A 23,711-nucleotide genomic window follows, 5' to 3' on the forward strand; every position below is an offset into this window, starting at 1 on the left:
CAAAACGTGTCGCAGTGCTATTTTTGCTATTTTTTTATTGGAATCCTGATTTGAATTAATTGGAATCGTGAAAAGTAACATTTTTTATTTAATTTCAAATGCATTTAGTTATACTTATGTTAAATTTATGAACTTAAATACAAATACATTGGACATAAAAAAGACAATAGAATTTTAATACTAGTCATCACTAATATAGACTGAAGTAATTAAAGCGGGCCATGTTTGCAATTGTAACAGCTGAAATCAATATTATATCAGTATTCCGATATTAACCTGCGGGCCGCATTAAGTGAAGGTGGGGGCCGCATGTGGCACCCGAGCCGCCAGTTGCCCATGTATGCACTAAAAGAAGACAACGCATAACGCAACGGTATAACCCAGAGTTTGTTTCAAATGAAGGAGGAATGTAAGGCTATAGAGGCTGCAGGAGGCAGAGCGGCCTTCTGGGAATCAGCAGGTTCACTAGTTCGATGCCGTCCTCGAGCAAACGGACTGAACCTGCTCCCGATGAGCGGGCTGGTCAGGGTTGCCAGATCTGCTTATTATAATTTCCCCGCAAGATTTTATTTGAAAATAGCCGATCTACAAGCTCACAACGCGTCGCGATGCAAGCTTGTAGATCTGCTATTTTCAAATAGCTGATGTATATGTTACAGTGCTCATGTGGCCCATAGTCGCTTCTTTTGGGCTGGTTTTCCTAGACCTGGTTGCTTGTTTCTCTCACAGAATCTGGCAACACTGGGGCTGGTACCCCGCGTGACTGGTACCCCGCGTGACTGGTACCCCGCGTGACTGGTACCCCGCGTGACTGGTACCCCGCGTGACTGGTACCCCGCGTGACTGGTACCCCGCGTGACTGGTACCCCGCGTGACTGGTACCCTGCGTGGCTGGTACCCTGCGTGACTGGTACCCCGCGTGACTGGTACCCCGCGTGACTGGTACCCCGCGTGACTGGTACCCTGCGTGGCTGGTACCCTGCGTGGCTGCCTCCGCCCTCGGTGTGTGAATGGGTGAATGTGAGGCGTACACGTGTCAACCCATTAAAAACACATCAGTGTAATTTTTTGCTATTCAAAATTCAAAAATAGCATATATACTGTACAATAGCTTGTATATCTGCAATTTAAAAACAACATTTTAAAATGTGTGCAAAACTGTGAATATATTCTTTTAAAGCGAACATTTTTAACTCAAATCTTTGCTTCTGGGGGGTCCCTGGAACAAAATATTTTGAGATGGGGGGTCCACGACCAAATACATATCATTTTGGGGGGCCTTGACAATTATGAAAAAGTTTGAGAACCACTGATATAGCAACGTACGTTTTTTAGAATACTGTTCGTATAGAGTACAGAAGTCCTGACGTCACTCGTTCATCCACTGGTTCGTAAAGTAATTTCTCTATGGAGAATAACATTGGGTCATCTTAGAATCGTCTCATATAAGAATTGTGGTCCAAAAATAAACAAACTGTCTCGGCGATATTGTCAGGGAGGAGGTTCTGTATCGTTTATGATAGTCAGTCACTCATATTTGATACAGCCTGTTTCTGGCGAAAATTTTACTAATTCGGTGGAAGTAACATTATCGTTTTCTCACCGTCAGTTGATGCTTCTTAATGGGTTAAAAGGGCATGAAACTTTGAGAACCAGTGGTTCTCAAAGTGGGGTCCCTCAGGGTTCCTTGAGGGGTTCTCAATGGACCCTCACACAGGTCTGTAACTCTGTGAGTCTCTTGTTGAGTTATGGGGTTCCTTGAAATTAAAACATTTGAGAACCACTGCTGTACGGGTTAAAAACTGCATAAAATGGTCAAAACATGGCTGGCTGACCTCATAGGTTTGTAAACAAAACACAGCAGATTTCCAGGTGGATATGCAGCATCTGGTGAGCCTACTGTACCTGCAGGCCCACCTGCGGTGGTAAACAGGAAGTCATTTGAACAAAACATCGGAAATGATGCTGACGTCGGGTTGTTTTGGGGGCTGTAAAGCCAAATGCTCTGTACGGTACGTAATGAATTAGTGGCTAGGCTTTGTTTTCCCCGTTTTCATGCTTTGAAGTCTAAACACACATGCGCACACTAGGCATCCCACATACTACAGAAAGCATCGCCCATACCCTGGGTGGGGTTTGGCGAAAGGGCCTACTCTGTGTGGAGTCAGCACGTTCTCCCCGTGTCCTCTTAGGGTAGTTAATACCCTCACAAAAACATATAGTAATCCTGGTTGCTATACCGCCTCCCCCATGACAGCCGGGGCACCTGATGGAGGGGAAGGGAACTGGTTGGAATAACGTGTTCCTTCCACGCGCTACAGTCCTACCGGGGAAACTCCCCCCCCTGTCAGGTGACAAGAAGGTCAGTTGGCTCTCATGCATTGAAGGAGGCATGAGCTCGGGCCCTGGGCTCCCTAGGCTGTGGGGGGGAGTGTAGCGCCCAGGATCACTTAGATAATCGGCACCGGGTGAAAAAGGGTTACAAAATCGTGGGATTAAAAAAACAGAAAGCATAGCGCCGCTCTGTAAATGCATTCCATGTCATATGACGTGGGTTATATAACTATAAACATGGACCGTGTACTATAAGGTGAACCTGCCATGTTTTTAATCCTTTTGTAGTTTATAACCTGGACAGAAAAACAAACTACAAAATAGGCCTAGGGCTTCATGCGCCTTTAACCGCATTTTTTGATTTGAGCTAAAAAGCATTATTTTACACATTGGCTATTAAAAAATAGCAAATATACAAGCTCATAGCGCGGCACCGAGTGCCGCGCTATGAGCTTGTAGATCTGCTATTTTTTGGAAAAGTCGTGAAAATGTGTGCAAATCTTTGAATATATATATTTTTAAAGCGAACATTTTTAACTCAAATCTTTGCTTCTGAGGGGTCCCTGGAACAAAATATTTTCAGATGGGGGTCCACGGCCAAATACGTATAATTTTGGGGGTCCTTGACATGAAAAGGTTTGAGCACCACTGATATAGAAACATACGTTTTTCAGAAAACTGTTGGGATTTAGGAGACATTTGTAGAATCGACTTCAGGTCTTAATGGATTACGTGCTTTGAATGGCGGGGAGATTAGAAAAGTCCACTTACCCGAATCTTAACCACTTGACCCTATATACTGTACTTAGTTAACCGGTGTCCCCCAGGGGCCTATACTTGGTCTGCTACTTTCCCCCCCCTACACTCTACTACCTCGCGGCTTGCTACACCCAAGCCGCGGCGTGGTACTCATATGCTGAGATGGCGGTGCCCGGGATCGAACCCATGACCGTGTGGTCCAAAGGCGAGAGCTCTACCGACTGAGTTATTAGGGAGGATAGGATTATCATGGTTAATTCCAGTACAGTAGGAGGCCCACTTGTGGTTCAACCAGTGGGATGCATAGAACCGTGTCTACTGGCCATGCTACTGTTTATACAGTATATCCCTCCTCTCTTTACTTTCACACATTTTGTAACCATTGGTTCTCAAAGTGGGAACCTTGGGGAGGTTGGAGAGGTTCCATGGGGTCCCCAGCTAAATTATTGATAGTTTGAGACGTGCAAGTTTTCTACACTCTAGAAGTTATGGTGGTCCGCGGCATTAATGCGTACCAACGGTCCCTGTTTTATATGGCGGGAACGATCAAACAAAGTGCACACAACCAGCTACTGTCTGGAGCGGCGAGAGGCTGCATGGAGGATGACCTGACCGTTATTATATAGCGAGTCACTTTTATAAGTGTTTGTTTTTGGTTTGTTTTGGAGAGCGTGGCCTTGTTTAGATGTTGGCGGTCCCTGAGGCTGATCCAGCCCTTCTTCAGAGACCAAAAATAGCTCCCATCTGTTCCAACAGTACAGTGGATAGTGTGCGACAGACCAAAGTGTTTTCTACAGTGGAAAACGTTGTGGTTGACCCCAGGAGGGGTTGTTTTTCTGAGCTTTAAACCACCCCCACCCCCCCCGACACACACACACACTCTCTTCAGAGTTACAGTAGCTGGTTATGGAGGGGGGGGGGGGGGGGTTGTGTCTGGCCAAGTCTTTCACTAATATGAAATACTGTACTGGTGACTTTCACACAAAACATTGTTGTTGATCATATACGCAGTGGTGGAAGGTAACTAAGTACATTTACTTAAGTACTGTACTTAAGTACAATTTTGAGGTGTTTGTACTTCACTGTAGTATTTCCAATTGTCTATACTTTTACTTCAACTCCAATACATCTCAGAGGCAAATATTGTACTTTTACTCCACTACAATCTTTGGAAAACTTTAGTAACTAGTTACTTTTATACATTTCGGCCATTTGAAAATAGATCTACAAGCTCACAACGCGTCCCGATGCGACGCGTCGTGAGCTTGTAGATCTTTAGAGGTGGAAGAAGTTACTTAAGTAAAAGTAGCGATATCACAAATGTAGAAATACTAAAGTAAACTCATGTATTCAAAATACATGAGTAAAAGAACAAATGTATATTGGTATCAATAAAAATACAAACATCAAGTTTTCAAATGTTGTCAACATTTTTTTAAATACAAGTACAATACAATACTATTTTAGAATAGCCAAAACAAGTAATTGGTTGATGTGTGTTTTGTAATAATAATGTAAATCTGCAAAGTAACTGTTAACTAAAGCCTGTCAAATAATTGACAGGCTTTAGTAGTGGAGTACAAGTAATAAGTAATGATAATAATAATCAAATAAAGTAAAAGTACCTCAAAATTTTGCTTAAGTATAGTACTTGACAACTGGCATGTGGCGATGAATGTAGAGCAAAACGTTAGCTGACGGGGAGCAGAGGGGAGTCAGGAAGGCTTCCCTGTATAAACACTTTATCACAACGTTACCTTTAAGGCTTAAACATCCTAGCCCTGCATGTGTGCTCCATGTGTGTGTTGTTGATGCGTGTTTACCTTCACACATGCACGTCAATGTCAGCTCATTTTATACACACAAGATGGAAAACAGGATAAAAGTTAGAAACATACACAGAGAGAGAGAGAGAGATCAATGTGCCAAGCTCTGTTTATTTAGGTATATTTCAATTGAATATAAATGCCTTACTTTTGATTGTTTTTATTTTACTAAGCAATGGCAATTTTTTACGTATGTTTCCCCTGCAATTAAAGCACTTTCTAATTTAAATAATTGAATTGAGGAGAGAGAGACAGAGACACACAGAGAGAGACACAGAGAGAGAGAGAGAGAGAGAGACAGACAGACAGATACAGAGAGACCTACTATGTAGATTCGTGGTTCCCAGGACAGGTCATGTAGGGCACATATGCAGCTATGGACTGGATCTGCCTCATGAACTCATCTCCGATCCTGGCGTTGTCCTGGAACACATTCATCAGGCCATTCATCACCTTTTGTTTCTTTCATTTTTAATGCAAAAATGACATATATACAATAAATACATACATAAATACAAAGGACATGACATAGATGGCATAGTCAGAGATAAGCCTAGCGCTATTCAAACGGACTCAGATTTATCGCTGACTGGGATGAAAAGTACGTTTTTTTTTTTTTCTTCTTCTCTCTAGCCACTGATGTTCTGCCAAGTTTGTTGTAGGAATCCAGTAAGTCATTTTTCCAGAAGGCTTCAGGAATGTCCCATGTTGCATACCAAGCAAACCTCAATGAAACCAGAGGCCATTATTTCTCCCCCCAGATCCTAATGGTGGCTTCTGAGTTTTAAAAACACGGTGCGGTTCCATGGCCGTCCTGTCGGGTTTCACTGCCATGGCCATTAATGAGCTTTCAGACAGAATTCCTTTTTCTGTTTTTCTATTTATAATATCAATGAGGCCGAAGGACAGACTTAGACATTCCAGCTGAGAGCAAAGCATGAATTATGGTGATTAAATGTTGGACCCGGCTTCTCACTGTGTCATGTAATTCTTCTCTATATAAAAAAAAACATTAAAACAAATATGAATGGTGCAGCCACACAGCGATTTAAAACCTTGATTTCTGGGAAATAAAATATTTGTCATTTATGACTGGAATATGTTATTATGCATGTAATGTCACAGATGGCAGCTAATATGCCTTCAAAATGAGGAAATGCATGATTGGAACTTAAGACTTTATGTTTGAAATTTTCCTTTTTTTAATTTGTCAGCTACTTGGGTGACTTGCCCCTAAATCCCTGTCTTTCACCAAAAGGATTAGTGCCATTTTTCACTGTAATTTTAATCATAACCGGTGTGTTAAACCACAGCTGCGGGCCTTCATATGTTCTACTGATAAATAATGGGGAGCCTGGAGAAAGACTGTGGAGAGGTGAAGAGGCTTAATCTCATCTGTCATTGTGGAATTAGGTGAATGTCTCACTAGCTTTTAAAAGAATAAGCCCTTGGTGACAGAGTTCCCTTCCTGCTCCCATTCAGCAGTCAATTCAGCTGTTCAACAGTAGCTCATGATATTGGTTTAAAAAATAATTGAAAGTGAAATACCTCATGCATGTCATAGGCAAAGTCCCCTAAAAACACAAAATCATGTGGATTAGAACAGTGGTTCTCAACATGGGGTCGTTGTGTAACCACAAAGAGGTCAGAGAAGGGGTTCCACAGTTAAATGACTGATAGTTAACCTTCACCATTATTCCATGTACAAGTAAACACAACTACAGAACATACAAGAATGTCTACTTTGATCAGAGTTTCACTGTTATCTCTATATACCGTACAACACATGGATAGGCAGTAAAGGAATTCAGGACCAAATCATGTCAAATGATTTGGTCGTGTCGCTCCGGATAAGATAGCGTCTTCTAAACGCCTAAACATTATTAATTGTAAGTTCTTAGAATAGGGCCTCAAAAAGAAGAGAAAAAAGATTGAGAATAAGTGGATGAGAAAATTATTGGAACATTTAAAATAAAATTGTAATCATACATTAATGTTCTTAAAGGGATAGTACACCCAAAAAAATACTTTTTTTTCTATCGATTAGTCACCCCATGGAGACATGAATTCATGGATATTTTCTTTGTTTTTGTCGCATTCCTACTGTATGCCAATAATTTGATGACCAGCGGACCGGTAGGCAGTGGTTCCGGTAGGAGACACAAAGGAGACTCTGTGTCTCTTACACTACAGGAAGTGCTGCTAGTCATCAAGTTATTGGCTTAGGAATGCGACAAAAACTAAAAATATCCATGAATTCAAGTCTCCATGGGGTGACTAATCGATAGGAAAAAAAGTCATTTTGGGCGTGAACTATCCCTTTAAATGCTATCAAATCCTTGAAAATAAAACAATTGAGGATAACTGGATTAGAATATAAAAAAATGCAATAAACTGCATGCAACACACATACAGAAATGTGCTACCAGTGTGTCTCCATGCAGTACCTATGTGTAGGATGGCGTCGTACAGGCCCAGCTGGGTCTCTTTCTGCAGTCGGGCCAGAGACTGAGGGTTCTCGTTGCCCAGGTCGCCGTAGAGGGCGAACTTGGGGCTGAAGCTCGTGCTCTCATTCAGCGCGCTGAAGGCGAACACGTCACTCCAGCCAAGGTCACTGCCACAGTGGTACACTGCAAATCACACAGACAATACAAAGGAAGTTAGCTAGTTAGCAGTGGTGGAAAAAGTACTCGCATTTTTTACTTAAGTAAAAGTATCAATACTTCTCTGTCACAAGCAAAAGTCCGGATTTAAACATTTACTATAAGTACCAAAAGTACAAAGTACTCATTATGCAGAATGTCCCATTTCACAAGTTTTCTGATCTTTTGAAAATAGCAGATCTACAAGCTCACAACGTGTCGCATCGCGACACGTTGTGAGCTTGTAGATCTGCTATTTTCAAACATTTTTGTACTTTTACTTTTGGTACTTTAAGTATATTTTGCTGCCAATACTTTTGTACTTTTACTCAAGTAACATTTTGAACACAGGCCTTTTACTTGTATCAGAGTACTTCTACATTGTGGTATTGATACTTTTACTTAAGTAAAAAATATATATACTTTTTCCACCACTGGCATTAACCCTATATTCATCACTGCATTTGAAAACGTTATTTTTTTCTTCAATGTTCTAATATTTTTTTGAAACATTTGAACAACGCAAATCTTGCATGGGGGTTCCCTGGCACAAAATATTTTCAGATGGTGGTCTGACATGAAAATGTTTGAGAACCACTGATATATAACCCAACCGTACTGTAGGCGGCGCCAGGTTTGAGGCCAGTGAGCGTCACCCTGTGGATGTACATGGTCCTCTTTTCCGATCCCGAGTCGACAAACAGAGTAGCGTTGCCCTTGGCGGTCACGTCGAACAGACCACCTCCCCACAAACCAAACTCCACCGTGCTCTCTGCCTTATCGAAGGTAGTCCAGGTGACCTCCATAGCAGCTGGTATCCCTGGGGTGGGGTAAAACAAATACCCAATTATTCAGTGCGTGAGACAGACTGATCAAACGGCTCCACTGGATCCTCTTACGAATGCACTTATGTAAGCCGAGAGAAAGTTCACCAAAAAAGCAGCTGATGTTGCCTAAGAGAGGTGCCTTTGATCTGGCCTTTGGCAGGATGCAGCAATCCTTAGTTAAGCCGAGTATTGGCGAGATGCTCATTCTATCTAGATGCCAAGAGACAGTGTATTATTACCATATGTTTAACCTTTGTAAAGACAGAGAATCCACTTACTGTAGGTACTGTAACTTCTAATGTCTGATGGTGTAATAGCTGTGTGTGAGCAAATCTCGCCTCAGTAAGTTGCAGAGCCAGAGTCAGATTATTGCACTTTCTGAAACCATTAATTCACTCAGATAACTGACTGTATAATAACTTGTTTAAACTTTTAATTGTAACACAAGTGGCTGAAGAGCTCAGATCAACGTAGCTACAACTATCGATTATTTTCTTAGCGATTATTCTATTGTTTACTTTTTGAATACTTTTTTTCAATCGAATAATCAAGAAACATGATTAACATGTATTTTTTACACGTTTTATAAATCAACAAATCGATTAACGACTTAAGCATTATTTTTAATTTCATCACACAATGGTGTCATGCAAAAATAGTGAAAATAGCACATCTACAAGCTCACAACGTGTCACAATGCATGGTGTTGTGAGCTTGTAGATTGTACATCTACAATAATGTTGGCGTCGTAATGGCTGATTTTACACTTGGTTGCATGCTGAAGATAGCAGATCTACAATTTTCAAAGCGTAACACCCAAGCGCAACCAAACATAAAATGACTTGTCTTTTAGTTCTACTGGATCTCTTCTCCACTCGTCCCTCACTAACATTTTAGTCTAGTTTTTATTTGTTGATGACATTGTCAATATATTTAGTCTTAGTTTTAGTCATCATAGCTTAGTTTTTATTTTGTTTTTATTTAGTTTTCGTCAGTGAAAAAAGGTAGTCGACGAACATTTTTCGTCATAGTTTTAGTCGACGAAATTAACCCATTAAGACCGGGAATGCATCTGTGTCATTTTTAGATTTATTTGGCTATTCAAAAATAGCAGATATACAAGCTCATAGCTCGGCACAGAGTGCCGCGCTATGAGCTCGTAGATCTACAATCTTTTTTTAAATCTTTGAATATATATATATTTTTTTAAAGCGTTTTTTTTTTAAACTCAAATCTTTGATTCTGGGGATTCTACAAATGTCCTCTAAATCCAAAACGTATGTTGCTATATCAGTGGTTCTCAATTTCTTATCATGTCAAGGACCACCAAAATGATATGCATTTGGCCGCAGACCCCCATCTCAAAATATGATGTTCCAGGGACCCCCAGAAGCAAAGATTTGAGTAAAAAATGTATCGCTTAAAAGAAATATCTAAATACATATTCAAAGATTCTAACATTAAAAAAAAAAAAAAAAAAAATAGCAGATCTACAAGCTCATAGCGCGGCACTCGGTGCCGCGCTATGAGCTTGTAGATCTGCTATTTTTGAATAGCCAAAGCAATCTTAAAATGACACAGACGCGTTCTCGGTCTTAATGGATTAACACTGGATCAAAGACCTACCTGGATAGGACAGGTGGACCTGCTCTGGTTGTGTCCAGATGGGGGAGGCAGGGGTAGGGGCACCCAGTACAAACAGGGGTGCAAACAGGCTCAAAGCCACAGCATAAAGAGGCAGCATCTTAACACTGTGGACAACACAAGAACACAGTCCTGTGAAGAAGAAGCGTACGGTAGAACAACACACTCACATACACACAACAAACAACTCACTTCTGTTTTTAAGTCACATGATTTTTTAAAGCAATCTCATCTACTATCACATGATATCGACTTCATAAAAAGTGGATGAGTGAACTCTGTCCCTGTTTAGATGTTAAGCTTTCCCTGGGCAGGTGTATATCAATAAAACAGTCAGGACGACACTATATACAAGATACACTCAAACATAAAATTATATATTGCAATAGAGTTAGATGACATTACAATAGTAAAACACAGAGGACTTTATCCTCTCATGTAGACAGAAGATATAGTCTCTCAAGACAGAATAATTGTTGGCTCACACATTGTTTTTCACGCTTTTGCCTAACAGTCTGTAAATGGGAAGCATTTGAAAAGCAGCAGCAAATAAAGCAGATGTCCCACTCACTCCCCTTTGGGAAACACAAGTATCCCCACATCACATGGGAGCCACGCTGTTATTGGACCCCATCTTGTTAATGTCCAATAGAATGGAATTCCACAGAGAAATGGCTTTTACATGAAAAAGAAGATTGTCTGACTTTAGTCAGAATTTAGTCAGAATTTAGTCAGAGGATTGCCCCTTGAGATGCAGCATCTCATTTTAGAGGGGGTCCTATTCACATACGTACAACATTACATACAGTACAAGTACACAATACACAATACACAATACACACATGTACAGATACAGTTAGCTTGCTCACCCTGTACCACCCACGCAACCCATTCACCAACTCACTTTAAACAAAGAAGTCGAGAATACAGTACTATGACCTATATCAAAGTCAGAAATAAACTTATGTACAAGCAGTGTTAGAAGCATGAACAGGTAGTTTGGAGATGTGAATACAAGGAAGTCCTGAAGCGGCCAAGAGAGGTAACTGATCTGAGAGAAAGAGGAAGGTTGTTCCAGTCAGATGGGGCTTTGTAATGGAATGACCTGCGTCCAGTTACAGAGAATATTCTATTGGGAACAGTAAAATAGGGATGTTGTGAATGTCTAAGCGGGTATGGTGATGTATACGGTTCCAGAGACTGTTTCAAGTAAGAGGGACAGTTAAAGTGAATACATTTAAAAAGAAATAGGTACCAGTGAAGTTGCCTTCTTGCCTTAGGCTGTAGCCAATCAAGCGAACTATACAGAGAACAGTGGTGTGTTCTGTATGGACACCTCAACACAAATCTACATAGGGAGTTGTATAATATATTGAGAGGCTTGAGATTAGTATCTGTGGTGTTCTGATATACAATATCAGCATAATCTACAATGGGAAGTAGTACTTGGGAGATTATTATTTTCCTCACTTCAAATGAGAAACAGTTGATAGAGGGATAAAGTGAGCACAAGCTGCCATGTGTTTTTTTAATAGTAAGTTCAATGTGAGGTTTAAAGGAGAGTTCTGGATCGATCGTGATACCGAGATATTTAAAATAATCCACTTTTTCCAGGTAGGAACCGTCTTCAAAATTAATCAGTAGGTCAGAAGAACTTGCACTACTACGTGAGTGGCCAAGCAGCATGCTACAGGACTTCCTCTTATTCAATAAGAGTTTATTATTTTTAGACCAGATTGAAGTCAGACTGTAGAAAATGTTGAATTTGGTTAGTGTGTTTATCAGAAACATAAATAACGGTATAATAGAATGGAATTCCACAGAGAAATGGCTTTTACATGAAAAAGAAGATTGTCTGAATTTAGTGTGACGCCTATAGTGGCAACGACGCCATCACCTCTAGCTGAGAATCCAGTGACACTGGTGTCATGTTCTGCACAAAGCATGATGACATCTTATAAGTCACGTACAGTGGTGTAGAGTAACTAAGTACATTTACTCAAGTACTGTACTTTACCGGAGTATTTCCAATTGTCTATAGTTTTACTTCTACTCCACTACATCTCAGAGGCAAATATTGTACTTCTACTATTATTTGAAAACTTTAGTTACTTTGCAGATATACATATATAACATTATAAAACATACATTAACCACTTTAGCCCTATTTTATACCGAGGCTATTTGAAAATAGCCAATCTACAAGCTCACAACACATCGCGATGCGACGCGTTTTGAGCTTGTAGATCTGCTATTTTCAGACATTTTGAGTACATTTCACGTATGATTTTATACACAAGACAGACAAAGTTGTCCAGGTTATATTTATAGAGGACAGGGCAATGATGGTTAAGCGATGGCCTTTTGTCACACACACACACGCACACGCACACACGCACACACACACACGCACGTCTGTGTTTGTTCTCTGACTCAGGTCGGAGAAACCAAATCAGTCAGCCAGAATGATGAAACAGCAGAGACTAAACCAAACAGCACACTCAGCACAGGGCAGCATGCTGCAACCATGGGCTGTCAAAGTGTCAATACAAGCTGTTGATGTTTTCACTGCACAGGAAAGCACCGCTCTCTGATGGAGGTGTATGTTTAAAGTCAGTGAAGCTGACAAACGTTTTCATGACAAGAACCTCTAAATTGATATACATTTGGCCGCCCGCGGACCCCCCATCTCAAAATGTCTTGTGCCAGGGACCCCCCCCCTCCCCCCAGAAGCAAAGATTTTAGTTAAAAATGCTCACGTTAAAAAATATATTATGTTCAAAGATATGCACACATATTCAAGATTTTTAAATCTACAAGCTCATAGCGCGGCACCTATGAGCGTGTATACAGTATCTGCTATTTTTTAATAGCCGAAACTAAGTGGTTAAAAGTATTGTGACGCTATGTTAACTCATTTCTACATTGTGGTATTGATACTTTTTACTCAAGTTTTTAAAAAATGGAGTACTTCTTCTTTCTACCACTGAGCATGGGTTAACCAAACAGCTGATGATGGTAAAAAAGCACAGGAGAACACACACACACACACACACACACACACACACACACACACACACACACACACACACACACACACACACACACACACACACACACACACACACACACACACACACACACACACACACACACACACACACACACACACACACACAGGTCCATTAAACCACTGCCTTTGCCTTGATGATGAGGCTGTTGTGATTTGAATTTTGCACCAGCAGCATCTTTGGTCGCTAGAGGGCGCATGATGCACACAGGACAATAATAATAACTGTATTATTAACGTCATGAATGAATGAATAGCTGGCTTTATTATTATCATGGGTGTGTGGTGTGGGTGTGATCATCAGTAAATGGGTCGTTTCATCATCAGATCACCACAAGAAGTAGCCTAAGCAAGAGGGAAAACGGACAACTGTCACTGTACAACTGCACACCAGGACAGAACAGAAAAGGTCAGGATCATACCTCTCTTTAACTAAACATACATTACACTTGTCTTCGGCTATTTGAAAATAGCAGATCTACAAGCTCACAAACGCGCCACATCGCGAAGCGTTGTGAGCTTGTAGATCTGCTATTTTCACAAGATTTGTATACATGATTAGATGCTTAAACATTCGACAATTAAGGTCTAATATGTCTACAATTACAAAACCTGTACATCCAGTCATTGGGGCATAAACAATAAGTTGAAGGATAAAGTATATGTCTGATATCGATGTTCACATTTTTCAAATATTTTATCTTTTAACATTTTGGGCAAAATAGCCAATTTTACATCGAGGTGCCCAGATGTCCCTATAAGTGCCCACCTATCCATCTCTAAAGTTGTTTAATAATAATGCAACATTATATATATCATATATGCAAATCGTAATTCGCTAAACGCTAATTTATGCGCCACGTAGTAGGCGTGGCTTAGTGGCTTTGTTGTAGATCTGTTAGACAAGGGACTGGATGGAGTACATTTGTTTTGACAGCTGATTGAATTAGATTAGATCTCACAACCTTATGATCTTAAACAGCTCGCTGTTCGACGATCCGTGACAGAACGGCTCTGAGAACAACACGGGCGAGAGCTTTCTAACAACACGACCTGACAACAATGAGTAAAGTAGTGAAAATAGTAATAAAACCAACAAACCATAACAAACCGAGCTGGGTAAAGTACACTTCCTGATCTACGTCACCAGTGTTGCCATGTCCGCTTATTGTAAGCGACTTTGGGCTTGTGTTTCTGTTAAAGTTACTTATATATATATGCAGTTGTTTGGGATTGTTTCTAAAGAATAGTTGCTTATTTGGGCTTGTTTCCTAATGTTGTTTAAACAAGTGGTTCTCAAACATTTTCATGTCAAGGACCCCCAAATTAATATGTATTTGTCTGTGGAACAGTGGAAGACAAGTGGACCCCCATTTGAAAATATTTTCAAGCAGGGACAAGGGACAAGATTTGTGTTGTTCATAAAGATTTGTGTTGTTTCAAAAAATATATCACGTTTTTCAAATTTGTTCAAGATTTGTTTTGCTTGTAGATTGGCTATTTTCAAATAGCCAATGCCAGGTTTACTTTACATAGTCGCTTATTTTGGGCTTGTTTTCATAGACCTGGTTGCTTATTTATCTCTCAAGATCTGGCAACACTGTACGTGACTGTTAAAGCAAAAAACAAAACAATGCGCTCTGAATTGTGGGTAATGGAGTTTTTGCTCACTTTAGGCTCACTTGTGTTTTATTTCTCCTGCTAATGTCTGTCTGAGGACCAGTGTCTGTCTGAGGACCAGTGGTGGAAAAAGTCATTTTTTTTTTACTTAAGTAAAAGTATCAAGACTGCAATGTAGAAATACTCTTTTAAAACTCCGGAATGAAACATTTACTTGAGTAAAAGAACAAAACTATTGGTATCAAAATAAGTACCAAAAGTAGAAAGTACTCATTATGCAGAATGTCCCATTTACAACTTTACAAAGTTATAACATGTATAAAAATAGATGCAACGCATTGTGAACTTGTAGATCGGCTATTTTCAAATGGCCGAAATTTAAATAGGGCTGAAGTGGTTCTACAATCTACAAAGTAACTAGTAACTAAAGTTTTCAAATAATTGTAGTGGAGTAAAAGTACAATATTTGCCTCTGAGATGTAGTGGAGTAGAAGTAAAAGTATTGACAATTGGAAATACTCCAGTAAAGTAAAAGTACCTCCAAATTATACTTAAGTACAGTAAGTACATTTTACTTAGTTACTTTCCACTGATTATGTGTTGCATACATGGCTGCCGCTGAGTCGTATAAGACACATTTCAGTGTGCGCTGATTATAAAGTAATATCGTATACTATAAGTTGCGATGAATTCATTGGAAACACATGTCACCCTTTTCATCCAGGTCTATTATGGACTCAAACAATGGAGCAGAGTATCAGAACTTTGAAGATGCGTTGCTGCAGGAGAGAGGCCTCTACAAAGTGAGCTACTCTCATGTGAGGAACACAAAGGAGGTGAGCAGGTTAGGTCACCGCTGTGGGCTAATACAATGCCCTAACCTACATCCATACAATAACAGACAATGCCTGTGTGATGTATGTCATCTATCTATCTAGTCCATCTGATCCTTCTCTGCAAATAGTCACATGTTTGCTTTATGTTGGTGTGTTGTTGTCTTTTTTTTAGCGCTTTGGGTCATTCACGTCTTCCCCGGCGGATTATCCCGTCATGGAGCCCAGCCAGAAAAGGTAGATCTGGTTTTATTTTTTTTGGTGTCAATGTCATCAAAACAAGTACCGTAAATTTCGGACTATAAGCCGCGACTTTTTTCCCATTTTTCGACCCTGCGGCTTATATAACGGTGCGGCTTATCTATGGATTTTTACAGCTAACGGCCACTAGGGGACCTCCTAAATCTATGGATTTTACACCCGCGGCTTATAGTCCAGTGCGGCTTATATATGTTCCAAACATTCAATTTAGCTGCTGCGGCTTATAGTCAGGTGCGGCTTATAGTGCGAAAATTACGGTATACTCTACTGCAATGGTTCTCAATAGGGGGTCTGGGGATCCCCTGGAGTCCTTGAGGGGGGGTTCCAGGAGGTCCCCAGCTAAATGATTGATAGTTATAGGAACCAAATGGACTAGCCTGGAACCCAGACTGAGACGCTCATTCAGCGTTTTTTTTTTTTTTTTTTCAAGAAAAAAAGACGGGTTTGTAACTCTGAGAGTGTACACATGGAACCGAATGGAACTTTATGAGTCCATTTGGTTCCATTTGTACACTCCCAGAGAGTTAGACCTCCGTCTAAAACCGGGTTATAACTGGTCTAAAAGTGAAAACTTTCACTTCACTTTAGCTGTCATATAGCTGTTTTTTAAGCGTCTATATATAGAAGTCTATATTATAGAGGTCATTTCAACGACTGTAATTTAGACGGTCTATATATAGACTGCTGGACAGCATGTCTGATTTGCTTGAACATTTTTCTCTCTATACTACCTAGAAACCCTGTGGGTCGGACTGGCAACAACCCTGGCAGAGTGAAGCGGGTGGTGTCGTGCAAGAGGAAGACCCATTACTTAACGGTGGCTTGGAAGAAGCAGCCTGCTACTGCGCCCGCTACGTGGAGCTACGACCTGGCCAACAAGGAGAACGACATGTCCTCCTGCATGCAGGGCGGGATGTTCCCCATGGAACTCTGGGACTTCCCGCCGGACGTCCACGATAAACACGCCAAGGCCAGCGGAGCCAGTTCCAAACCCACCGACTACCTCACCTCCTTCCCAGAGGTCAGAAATCAGTGGCGGACAAAGTACCGTAATTTTCGCACTATAAGCCGCACCTGAATATAAGCCGCACCTGAATATAAGCTGCAGCAGCTAAATTGAATGATTTGTACATGCCGCACTGGACTATAAGCCGCGGGTGTAAAATCCATAGATTTAGGAGGTCCCCTAGTGGCCGTTAGCTGTAAAAATCCATAGATAAGCCGCACCGTTATATAAGCCGCAGGGTCGAAAAATGGGGAAAAAGTCGCGGCTTATAGTCCGAAATTTACGGTACTCATCCCCCAGTACTTGAGTCAGAGTGTAGATACTCCTGGTCAAATGTCACGTGAAAGTGAAAGTGTCTCTTGTCATATTTGTACTTGAGTTAATGTTCTTACTCGCTTTTAAAAATAATTAAGAGTACACATTACAAAGTACATTTTCTTTTTAGCCCACAAAGGTTGTGGGCTTGTATATCTGCTATTTTCCCTATATTTGAAATAGGGCTTAAAGTGGCTAATTCATAATGTGCTTTTCCCCTTCCTAGAAATGTAGTGGAGTCAAATGTACAACATGTGTCTTTGAGACGTAGTGGAGTGAAAGTCATGAGTACCCTAAAATACAAAATACCCAAGTAAAGTACAGATACTCGGAAAATGTACTTTAAGGTAGGGTAAGTGATCTTCTTTGGTCAAAATAAGTGTTAAATAGCTCTATATTCTGATAGTACTCTGATAGTTGCTATTGAGTGTGTGTTCAGTAACAGGAGTCTCCATGTCTCTCCAGCTCTTTATTAAACAGAAAATGCATTTTCAGGTCAGGATACCAATTTTATCCAATCAGGATAGAGAACTCAGTAAGGGTCCAGATTAAACAAGTGAAATTTGAAGTGATGACACAAAGAAATGAGCAGACACAATTGGAACTGGAACACTATAAAAAACGAAGCTGATAAATGGGTACTTTCTCCTGATTGGCTGAAATGTTAATGTTGTCACCTACCTGAAAATGTGTTTTCTTTTTATTAAAGAGCTGGAGAGACTGTTACTGAACAAACACTCTATGATTACTATCAGAATATAGTGCTTTAACCTTTTTTTTTTGGGAAACACCATATTATTTAATATTTGTATTTTGGGAATGATGACATGTCTACCCTTGCTGTTAGCCTATATTAGGTGTGGGAGAGGAAAGCTCTTGCGTTGTTTATGGCTTATGGCCAATCAGGGACCTGCTTGTGTGCAGTCGGGGGGGGGGGGGGGTCATCTAAGCCCAGGCATGGGTTACCAGATGTATTTCCAAATCGGCGTAATTAGAGGCCAGTCTATGTCACGTGGAACTCCATATTTGGGCAAGACTGACGCCATGACCTCGGCTTACAAGCAGAGACCTCATTCGAGTGTGAAGAGCAGTGTTGAGACATACCCAGGCAAGCTTCACCGCCTACAGGAGATCTGTTAGAGCAGAGATCGAAAGAGACCTACCTGACCTTATTCATAGTCAAACGATAACTATTCTCCTGGATATTAAGCCCGGACATCACTGAATAAGTCCTTAATAGTTAGTTCCCTGTTCACAGGTTTTAAGTCATTTTAACAGTGATTGGGAGGGAAGCTTTTCAAGACCCTTGAACATCTTCTAGTCATCATGGCGTGTGCAGCCACCCTGAAGAGGACCATGGATTTCGATCCACTGACGATGAGTCCGATTTCCCCCAAAAGACGAAGAAAGGACGCTCCTTCGCATTACAAAAGACGAAGGTGCATATCCCCATCATCATCTTCATCAGCCCCTAGGAAGTACCTTTGCACGGAACCATCTCCATTTGGGAAATCGCCGTCTTCGGGTCTTAATGCAGAACAACTCCTGAACAACATCAAGCAGGAATGTAGACGCTTCCAGAAAGTTAAACATCTAGATGGAGGCCACCAGCAGTCAGAGGGCCGCTATTCTCCCCCCGTGTCACCATCTCAGTTGTCTATTATGAGTGGTTTCAACAACATGCCGGGAACGTCTTGTGGAGGAGCCGTTTCTCCGACAAAGAGAGAGCAACCTTTGTTCACCCTCAGACAAGTTAGAATGATCTGTGAACGCCTCTTGAAGGAAAGGGAAGAGAAAGTGCGAGAGGAGTATGAAGAGACTTTGTCATCGAAATTGGCTGAACAATACGATACCTTTGTGAAGTTTACACAGGATCAGTGGATGCGGCAGTTTGGGGAGAGACATATAAGTTATATCAATTAAATGAGTGTGGTACAAAATCCTTACCAGGCAGGGCAACCTTTTAACAAAAAACGTTTTGTTCTAACCAAAAAATATCACTTACCCTACCTTCAAGTACAGTATACTCTAGTAAATGTACTTCATTACTGTCCACCACTGTCAGAAATATAATATCAGAAAAAGGACGCTGTTTCTGTTATTTGTGCAGGTGTTATCGTGTCATCATGGCTTACCATGTAGCTATTATTTAGTCATGAAAAGGTATCCCAAACGCACAATGCATGTCTTTCAGCTGGCGTCGGATCACAGCACAATGATTGACGTGCTCTCTGCGAGGAGCCTGAGGTTGAAGGTGGCGACGACATTGTGGAAGAGAAACGCTGGAGAACTGCTGACGTACTTCCTGAGGTAAGTAAAGTCATAAGCTGATCCTTGTTGTTCGGCTGTCACTTGACATTGGGTCTGTGCCGCTCACATTTCAACATCTCGTGACACAGTGTTGATTTCGTCGACTAAAACTATGACGAAAGATGTTCGTCGTCTACCTTTTTTCACTGGCGAAAACTAAATAAAAACTAGATAAAAACTAAGCTATGATGACTAAAACTGAGACCAAATATATTTACAATTTCGTCATTTCACAATTTCGTTACAAATAAAAACTAGACTAAAATGTTAGGGAAGGACTAATGGAGAAGAGATTCAGTAGAACTAAAAGACAAATAAGGTTGCGCTCTGAAAATAGCAGATCTACAAGCTCACAACGCGTCGCAGCACGTCGGCTATTTTCAGCATGCAACCAAGTGTAAAATCAGGCATTATGACACCATCAAGGTCCGCCAAAATACATTTCAGTCGACTAAATCAACTGTAGATTTAGTCGACTATAATCTTATGATATTTAGTCGACTAAAACTAGAATAAAAGTAAGACATTTCAAATGACAAAAATATGACTAAAACTAGATCAACATTTGCTGTCAAAGTCAACCCTGTTGTGACATCACTCTGTGCTTCCACACAGAATCCAAGACACGGCTGTGTTTGTTGACTTTCTGCCCGTGATAACCAAAAGGTAAGATGTTCTCTGCATCTTTGTGGAGTTTGTCAGCTAAAGCAGTGGGTTCTCAAAGTAGGGTTCCGGGGACCCCCAGGGATCCTTGAGGGGGGTCCCAGGGGTGTCCCAGGTAAATTAGTTAATATAGCATCTAAATCATCAGCTATTTGAAAATGGACGATCTGCGAGCTTGTAGATACGCTATTTTCAAATCTTGAGGAAATGTAGAATACTTTTGAAACGTTTTAACGACGCAAATCTAGTATGGGGGTCCCTGGCACAAAATATTTCCAGATGGGCATCCGCTCGCCAAATGCATACTGTATTAATTTGGGGGTCCTTGTTATGAAAAGGTTTGAGAAACTAAAGATGGAGCTAAAGATGGAGTAAAAAGTGACTTTTATTACTATTTCACTACAGCCTCAATGAGGACTTCCCTGACCTCACCATTGGCTACTGTGTTGACCTCTTTCCATTGGTTAAGGACGTGCTCTCCCATCCGTATGAAGAGTGAGTATGTCCTGTACTGAGTAATCTAATGAACAGCAGATATAGCATAAATACATGGAATAACAATTAAACATTTCAGAAGAGAGAAGTTGCAGGAGCGCTACTGGTGTCCCTCAAGCCACCGGTGCTCATGGAAGGGCACAATATTCAGGAGAGAGGAAAAAGTATGACCAAAAGGCATAGAAAAAGCCAGATCCAGACACTCAAGTGCGTTTGAAAAGTAAAAAAAAAAAAAGTAAAAGAAAAAAAAAAAGTAAAAGGCCTAGATTTGGTTAGAGATATTAAAATACACCAACTTTTATGCCTTTTTGGTCATGATTCTTCCTCTCGCCTGAATAAAATGTTTTGTTTGATTCAAATTGATTAGTTAAAGCTACAATCCGGGATTCATTTGAATGAATGAAGTGTAATTGTAGATCGGCTATTTTCAAATAGCCAAAGTTGAAATACTTTGGCTATTTGAAATTGGTTAATGTTTGTTTTGTAATAATAATCAAAATCTACAAAGTAACTAGTAACTAAAGTTTTCATATAATTGTACAGTGGGGTAAAAGTTTCATCGGAGATGGAGTGGGGTAGAAGTAAAATGATTGAAATTTGTAAATATTGAAGAAAGTAAAAATACCTCAAAATTGTTCTTGAGTAAAATACTTGAGTACATGTACTTAGTTACTTTACACCACTGAATATTACACTTACTTTGCCAATTTCTTTCTTGTGGTTTAGACATTGTTGCAATTACCACTCTCCATCAGGAGAGGGAGACAAAGGATAATAGATTTAAACTTCAATCAGATGTATTTTCTTGCAGGTATCATACAGCCGGCTTAGTATGGATTAAGTCTGTTTTGAAAAACTGGTGGGAGGAACTTCGAGCAAGCGGTCATTCCGGGCTTCCTGATCATTCACTGGATAAGTACGTGTCACGATCAGCATATTTACTGTACATTACATTGTGAACTTTACAGAAGAGAAGTGAATTCCCCCTCCTCTATTATGACATCCTTCTATTAGAGGATCCATTGAGAGCATTCTGACGTACTGCATCACTGTCTGGTATGGGAACTGTACGGATGCCGACCGTTAGTCTCTGCAGAGGATAGTGAGAGCAGCAGAGAAGATCACAGGTGTCCCTCTCCCCCCCATATCTGACTTATACACAGATCGATGTATCGGGAAGGCCATGAGAATAATGTGTGACTCCTCCCACCCTTCCCACCACCTCTTTGAACTCTTTGAACTCCCCCTAAGCAGTTCAAGAGCTTAGGGGGAAGCACCAGCAGGTCATCCAACAGCTTCTTCCCCCAAACCATCAGAAGCCTGAACGCTCGCCACATATTGCCCCCAAAACTAACATATTGAGGGATGAATAGCACTTTATCTATATTGCACTTTGAATGCATCAGCACTTATTGTTTTACCAATGTTGTCTGCTTGCTCTACTTTTTAATCTTTTTAATGTGTCTATTGTTTTTAAATGTGAAGCACCATGAGTTGTGGAGAACGGTATTTTGCTCCCCTGTATGCCTAGTGTGTATTGTGTGAGTGAGTGACAATAAAACTGATTCTGATTCTGATGTAGGCCTACATTTTCCTCATTTATCAGCCCTTGTGTCGCTTTTTTTGCAGAAACTTCCATATCTTCAATCAGCTACTGTTGGAGTTGTGGCAACTGGAGCCTTCATTGAAATCCGTTCCAGGCATTGCAGGGGACATGGCACAGGTGAATATTACATGCACAGTATGGCAGTGGTTCTCAAACTTTTTCATGTCAAGGACCCCCAAAATGATATGTATCTGGCCGCGGACCCCCATCTCAAAATATGTTGTTCCAGGGACCCCCCCAGAAGCACAGATTTGAATTACAAATGTTCGCTTTAAAAATATATATATTCAAAGATTTGCACACATTTTCAAGAATTTTCTAAAATAGCAGATCTGCAAGCTCATAGCGCGGCACTCGGTGCCGCGCTATGAGCTTGTAGATCTGCTATTTTTGAATAGCCAAAGTATAAAATATGGATAAAGGGGTTCAAATGATTAACAAAATTAACACATTTTGCGGGGAACCCCGGACCCCACTTTGAGAGCCAATGCAGTATGGAGTAGCAGTTTGCATTGACAATGCAAAATGTTCTCATGGAAACATGCTCATGTCTATATGTTCCCAATCCCTTTCCCCATACAGGTCATTGATTCTTTCCTGTCGCAACTTACCTGACGAGAGGGAAGATAGTGGATCTTTTCAACTTGTAACAGCCTCCAAATGGTTGAAGTACATCATAGGACGCTTAACCACTTTCAACCTGGTTTTGGACATGTCATTATAAGCAAAAATAAATATAAAGAAAAATGATTTTCAAAAAAGTAAAAAAAAAAAAAAAACACCATTTACAAATTGTAAAATGTTTCCAAAATAGCAGAGCTACAAGCTCACAACCATGTTGCAGTGGTGGAAAGTAACTAAGTACATTTACTTAAGTATAAGTTTGAGGTATTTGTACTTTACTTTAGTATTTTCAATTTCCAATACTTTTACTTACACTACATCTCGGATCCAAATATTGTACTTTTACTCCACTACATTTATTGAAAACTTTAGTTACTAGTTACTTTGTAGATTTTGATTAATATTACAAGACATACATTAACCATTTCAGCCCTATATACATTTTGGCTATTTGAAAATAGCCGATCTACAAGCCCACAATGCGTCAGCTTGTAGATCTGTTATTTTCAAAAGATTTGTATTAATTTGAAAACTTGAAATGGGACATTGTGCATAATGAGTACTTTTACTTTTGGTACTTTAAGTCCATTTTGATGCCAATACTTTTGTACTTTTACTCAAGTACATTTTGAATTCCAGACTTTTACGTAACAGAGTATTTCTATATTGCAGTATTGATACTTTTACTTAAGTAAAACATCTTAGTACTTTTCCCACTCACTGCGATGTTGTGACGTGTTGTGAGCTTGTAAAACGGCTAATTTGCTTGGTTAAACTGGAAATGCTGTTACCTCACAGAAAATAATGCCTTTTAAGATGTGTACCTGCCTTAAGGTCTTTGGTACTGACCGTTTTCACTGCCGAGTGAACCAGTAC

General features: G+C 40.4%; 3 protein-coding genes across 5 annotated transcripts in view; 2 read left to right on the top strand and 1 right to left on the bottom strand.

Moving 5' to 3' along the window:
• Positions 1-14,239, bottom strand: part of acp7 (acid phosphatase 7, tartrate resistant (putative)) — a 39,314-nt gene extending 25,075 nt beyond the window's left edge. The window contains exons 1-6 of the mRNA XM_080413980.1: positions 14,204-14,239; positions 10,015-10,139; positions 8,181-8,381; positions 7,367-7,549; positions 6,468-6,493; positions 5,245-5,342 (exon numbers count right to left, since the gene is read on the bottom strand). Of these exons, the coding sequence (XP_080270106.1) occupies positions 5,245-5,342; positions 6,468-6,493; positions 7,367-7,549; positions 8,181-8,381; positions 10,015-10,132 (626 nt within the window). The 5' untranslated portion in view covers positions 10,133-10,139; positions 14,204-14,239. The remainder of the gene's footprint in view (positions 1-5,244; positions 5,343-6,467; positions 6,494-7,366; positions 7,550-8,180; positions 8,382-10,014; positions 10,140-14,203) is intronic.
• On the top strand, positions 13,445-23,258 carry LOC308074515 (KATNB1-like protein 1). Of its 3 annotated transcripts, none has more exons than XM_080413983.1 (10): positions 13,445-13,511; positions 15,447-15,558; positions 15,731-15,792; positions 16,552-16,837; positions 19,332-19,447; positions 20,063-20,113; positions 20,516-20,605; positions 21,417-21,521; positions 22,235-22,328; positions 22,794-23,258. In XM_080413983.1, the coding sequence occupies exons 2-10, from the start codon at positions 15,454-15,456 to the stop codon at positions 22,824-22,826; spliced, it is 942 nt and encodes a 313-aa protein (XP_080270109.1). In that variant the 5' UTR covers positions 13,445-13,511; positions 15,447-15,453; the 3' UTR covers positions 22,827-23,258. The 3 variants fall into 3 exon arrangements, with proteins under 3 accessions (XP_080270109.1, XP_080270108.1, XP_080270107.1); XM_080413982.1 differs by lacking the exon at positions 13,445-13,511 and adding an exon at positions 14,025-14,272; XM_080413981.1 differs by lacking the exon at positions 13,445-13,511 and adding an exon at positions 14,025-14,221.
• LOC308074519 (akirin-2-like) lies at positions 18,464-19,150 on the top strand (the record flags this gene model as incomplete). The annotated part of the gene is made up of 1 exon (XM_080413987.1): positions 18,464-19,150. One exon carries the CDS (start codon positions 18,464-18,466, stop codon positions 19,058-19,060), a length of 597 nt encoding a protein of 198 aa, XP_080270113.1. The 3' UTR covers positions 19,061-19,150.
• Positions 23,259-23,711: the final 453 nt, after the last annotated feature.

This window comes from Gymnoscopelus braueri (genome assembly GCF_963280865.1).
Source record: "Gymnoscopelus braueri genome assembly, chromosome: 19".
Taxonomy (NCBI): Eukaryota; Metazoa; Chordata; class Actinopteri; order Myctophiformes; family Myctophidae; genus Gymnoscopelus; species Gymnoscopelus braueri.

Coding starts and splice junctions, on each gene's coding strand:
- LOC308074515 (XM_080413983.1), top strand. CDS start 15,454: ATGGACTCAAACAATGGAGCAGAGTATCAGAACTTTGAAGATGCGTTG. Junction 15,559..15,730: donor ATGTGAGGAACACAAAGGAG/GTGAGCAGGTTA, acceptor TCTTTTTTTTAG/CGCTTTGGGTCATTCACGTC. Junction 16,838..19,331: donor ACCTCACCTCCTTCCCAGAG/GTCAGAAATCAG, acceptor CATGTCTTTCAG/CTGGCGTCGGATCACAGCAC.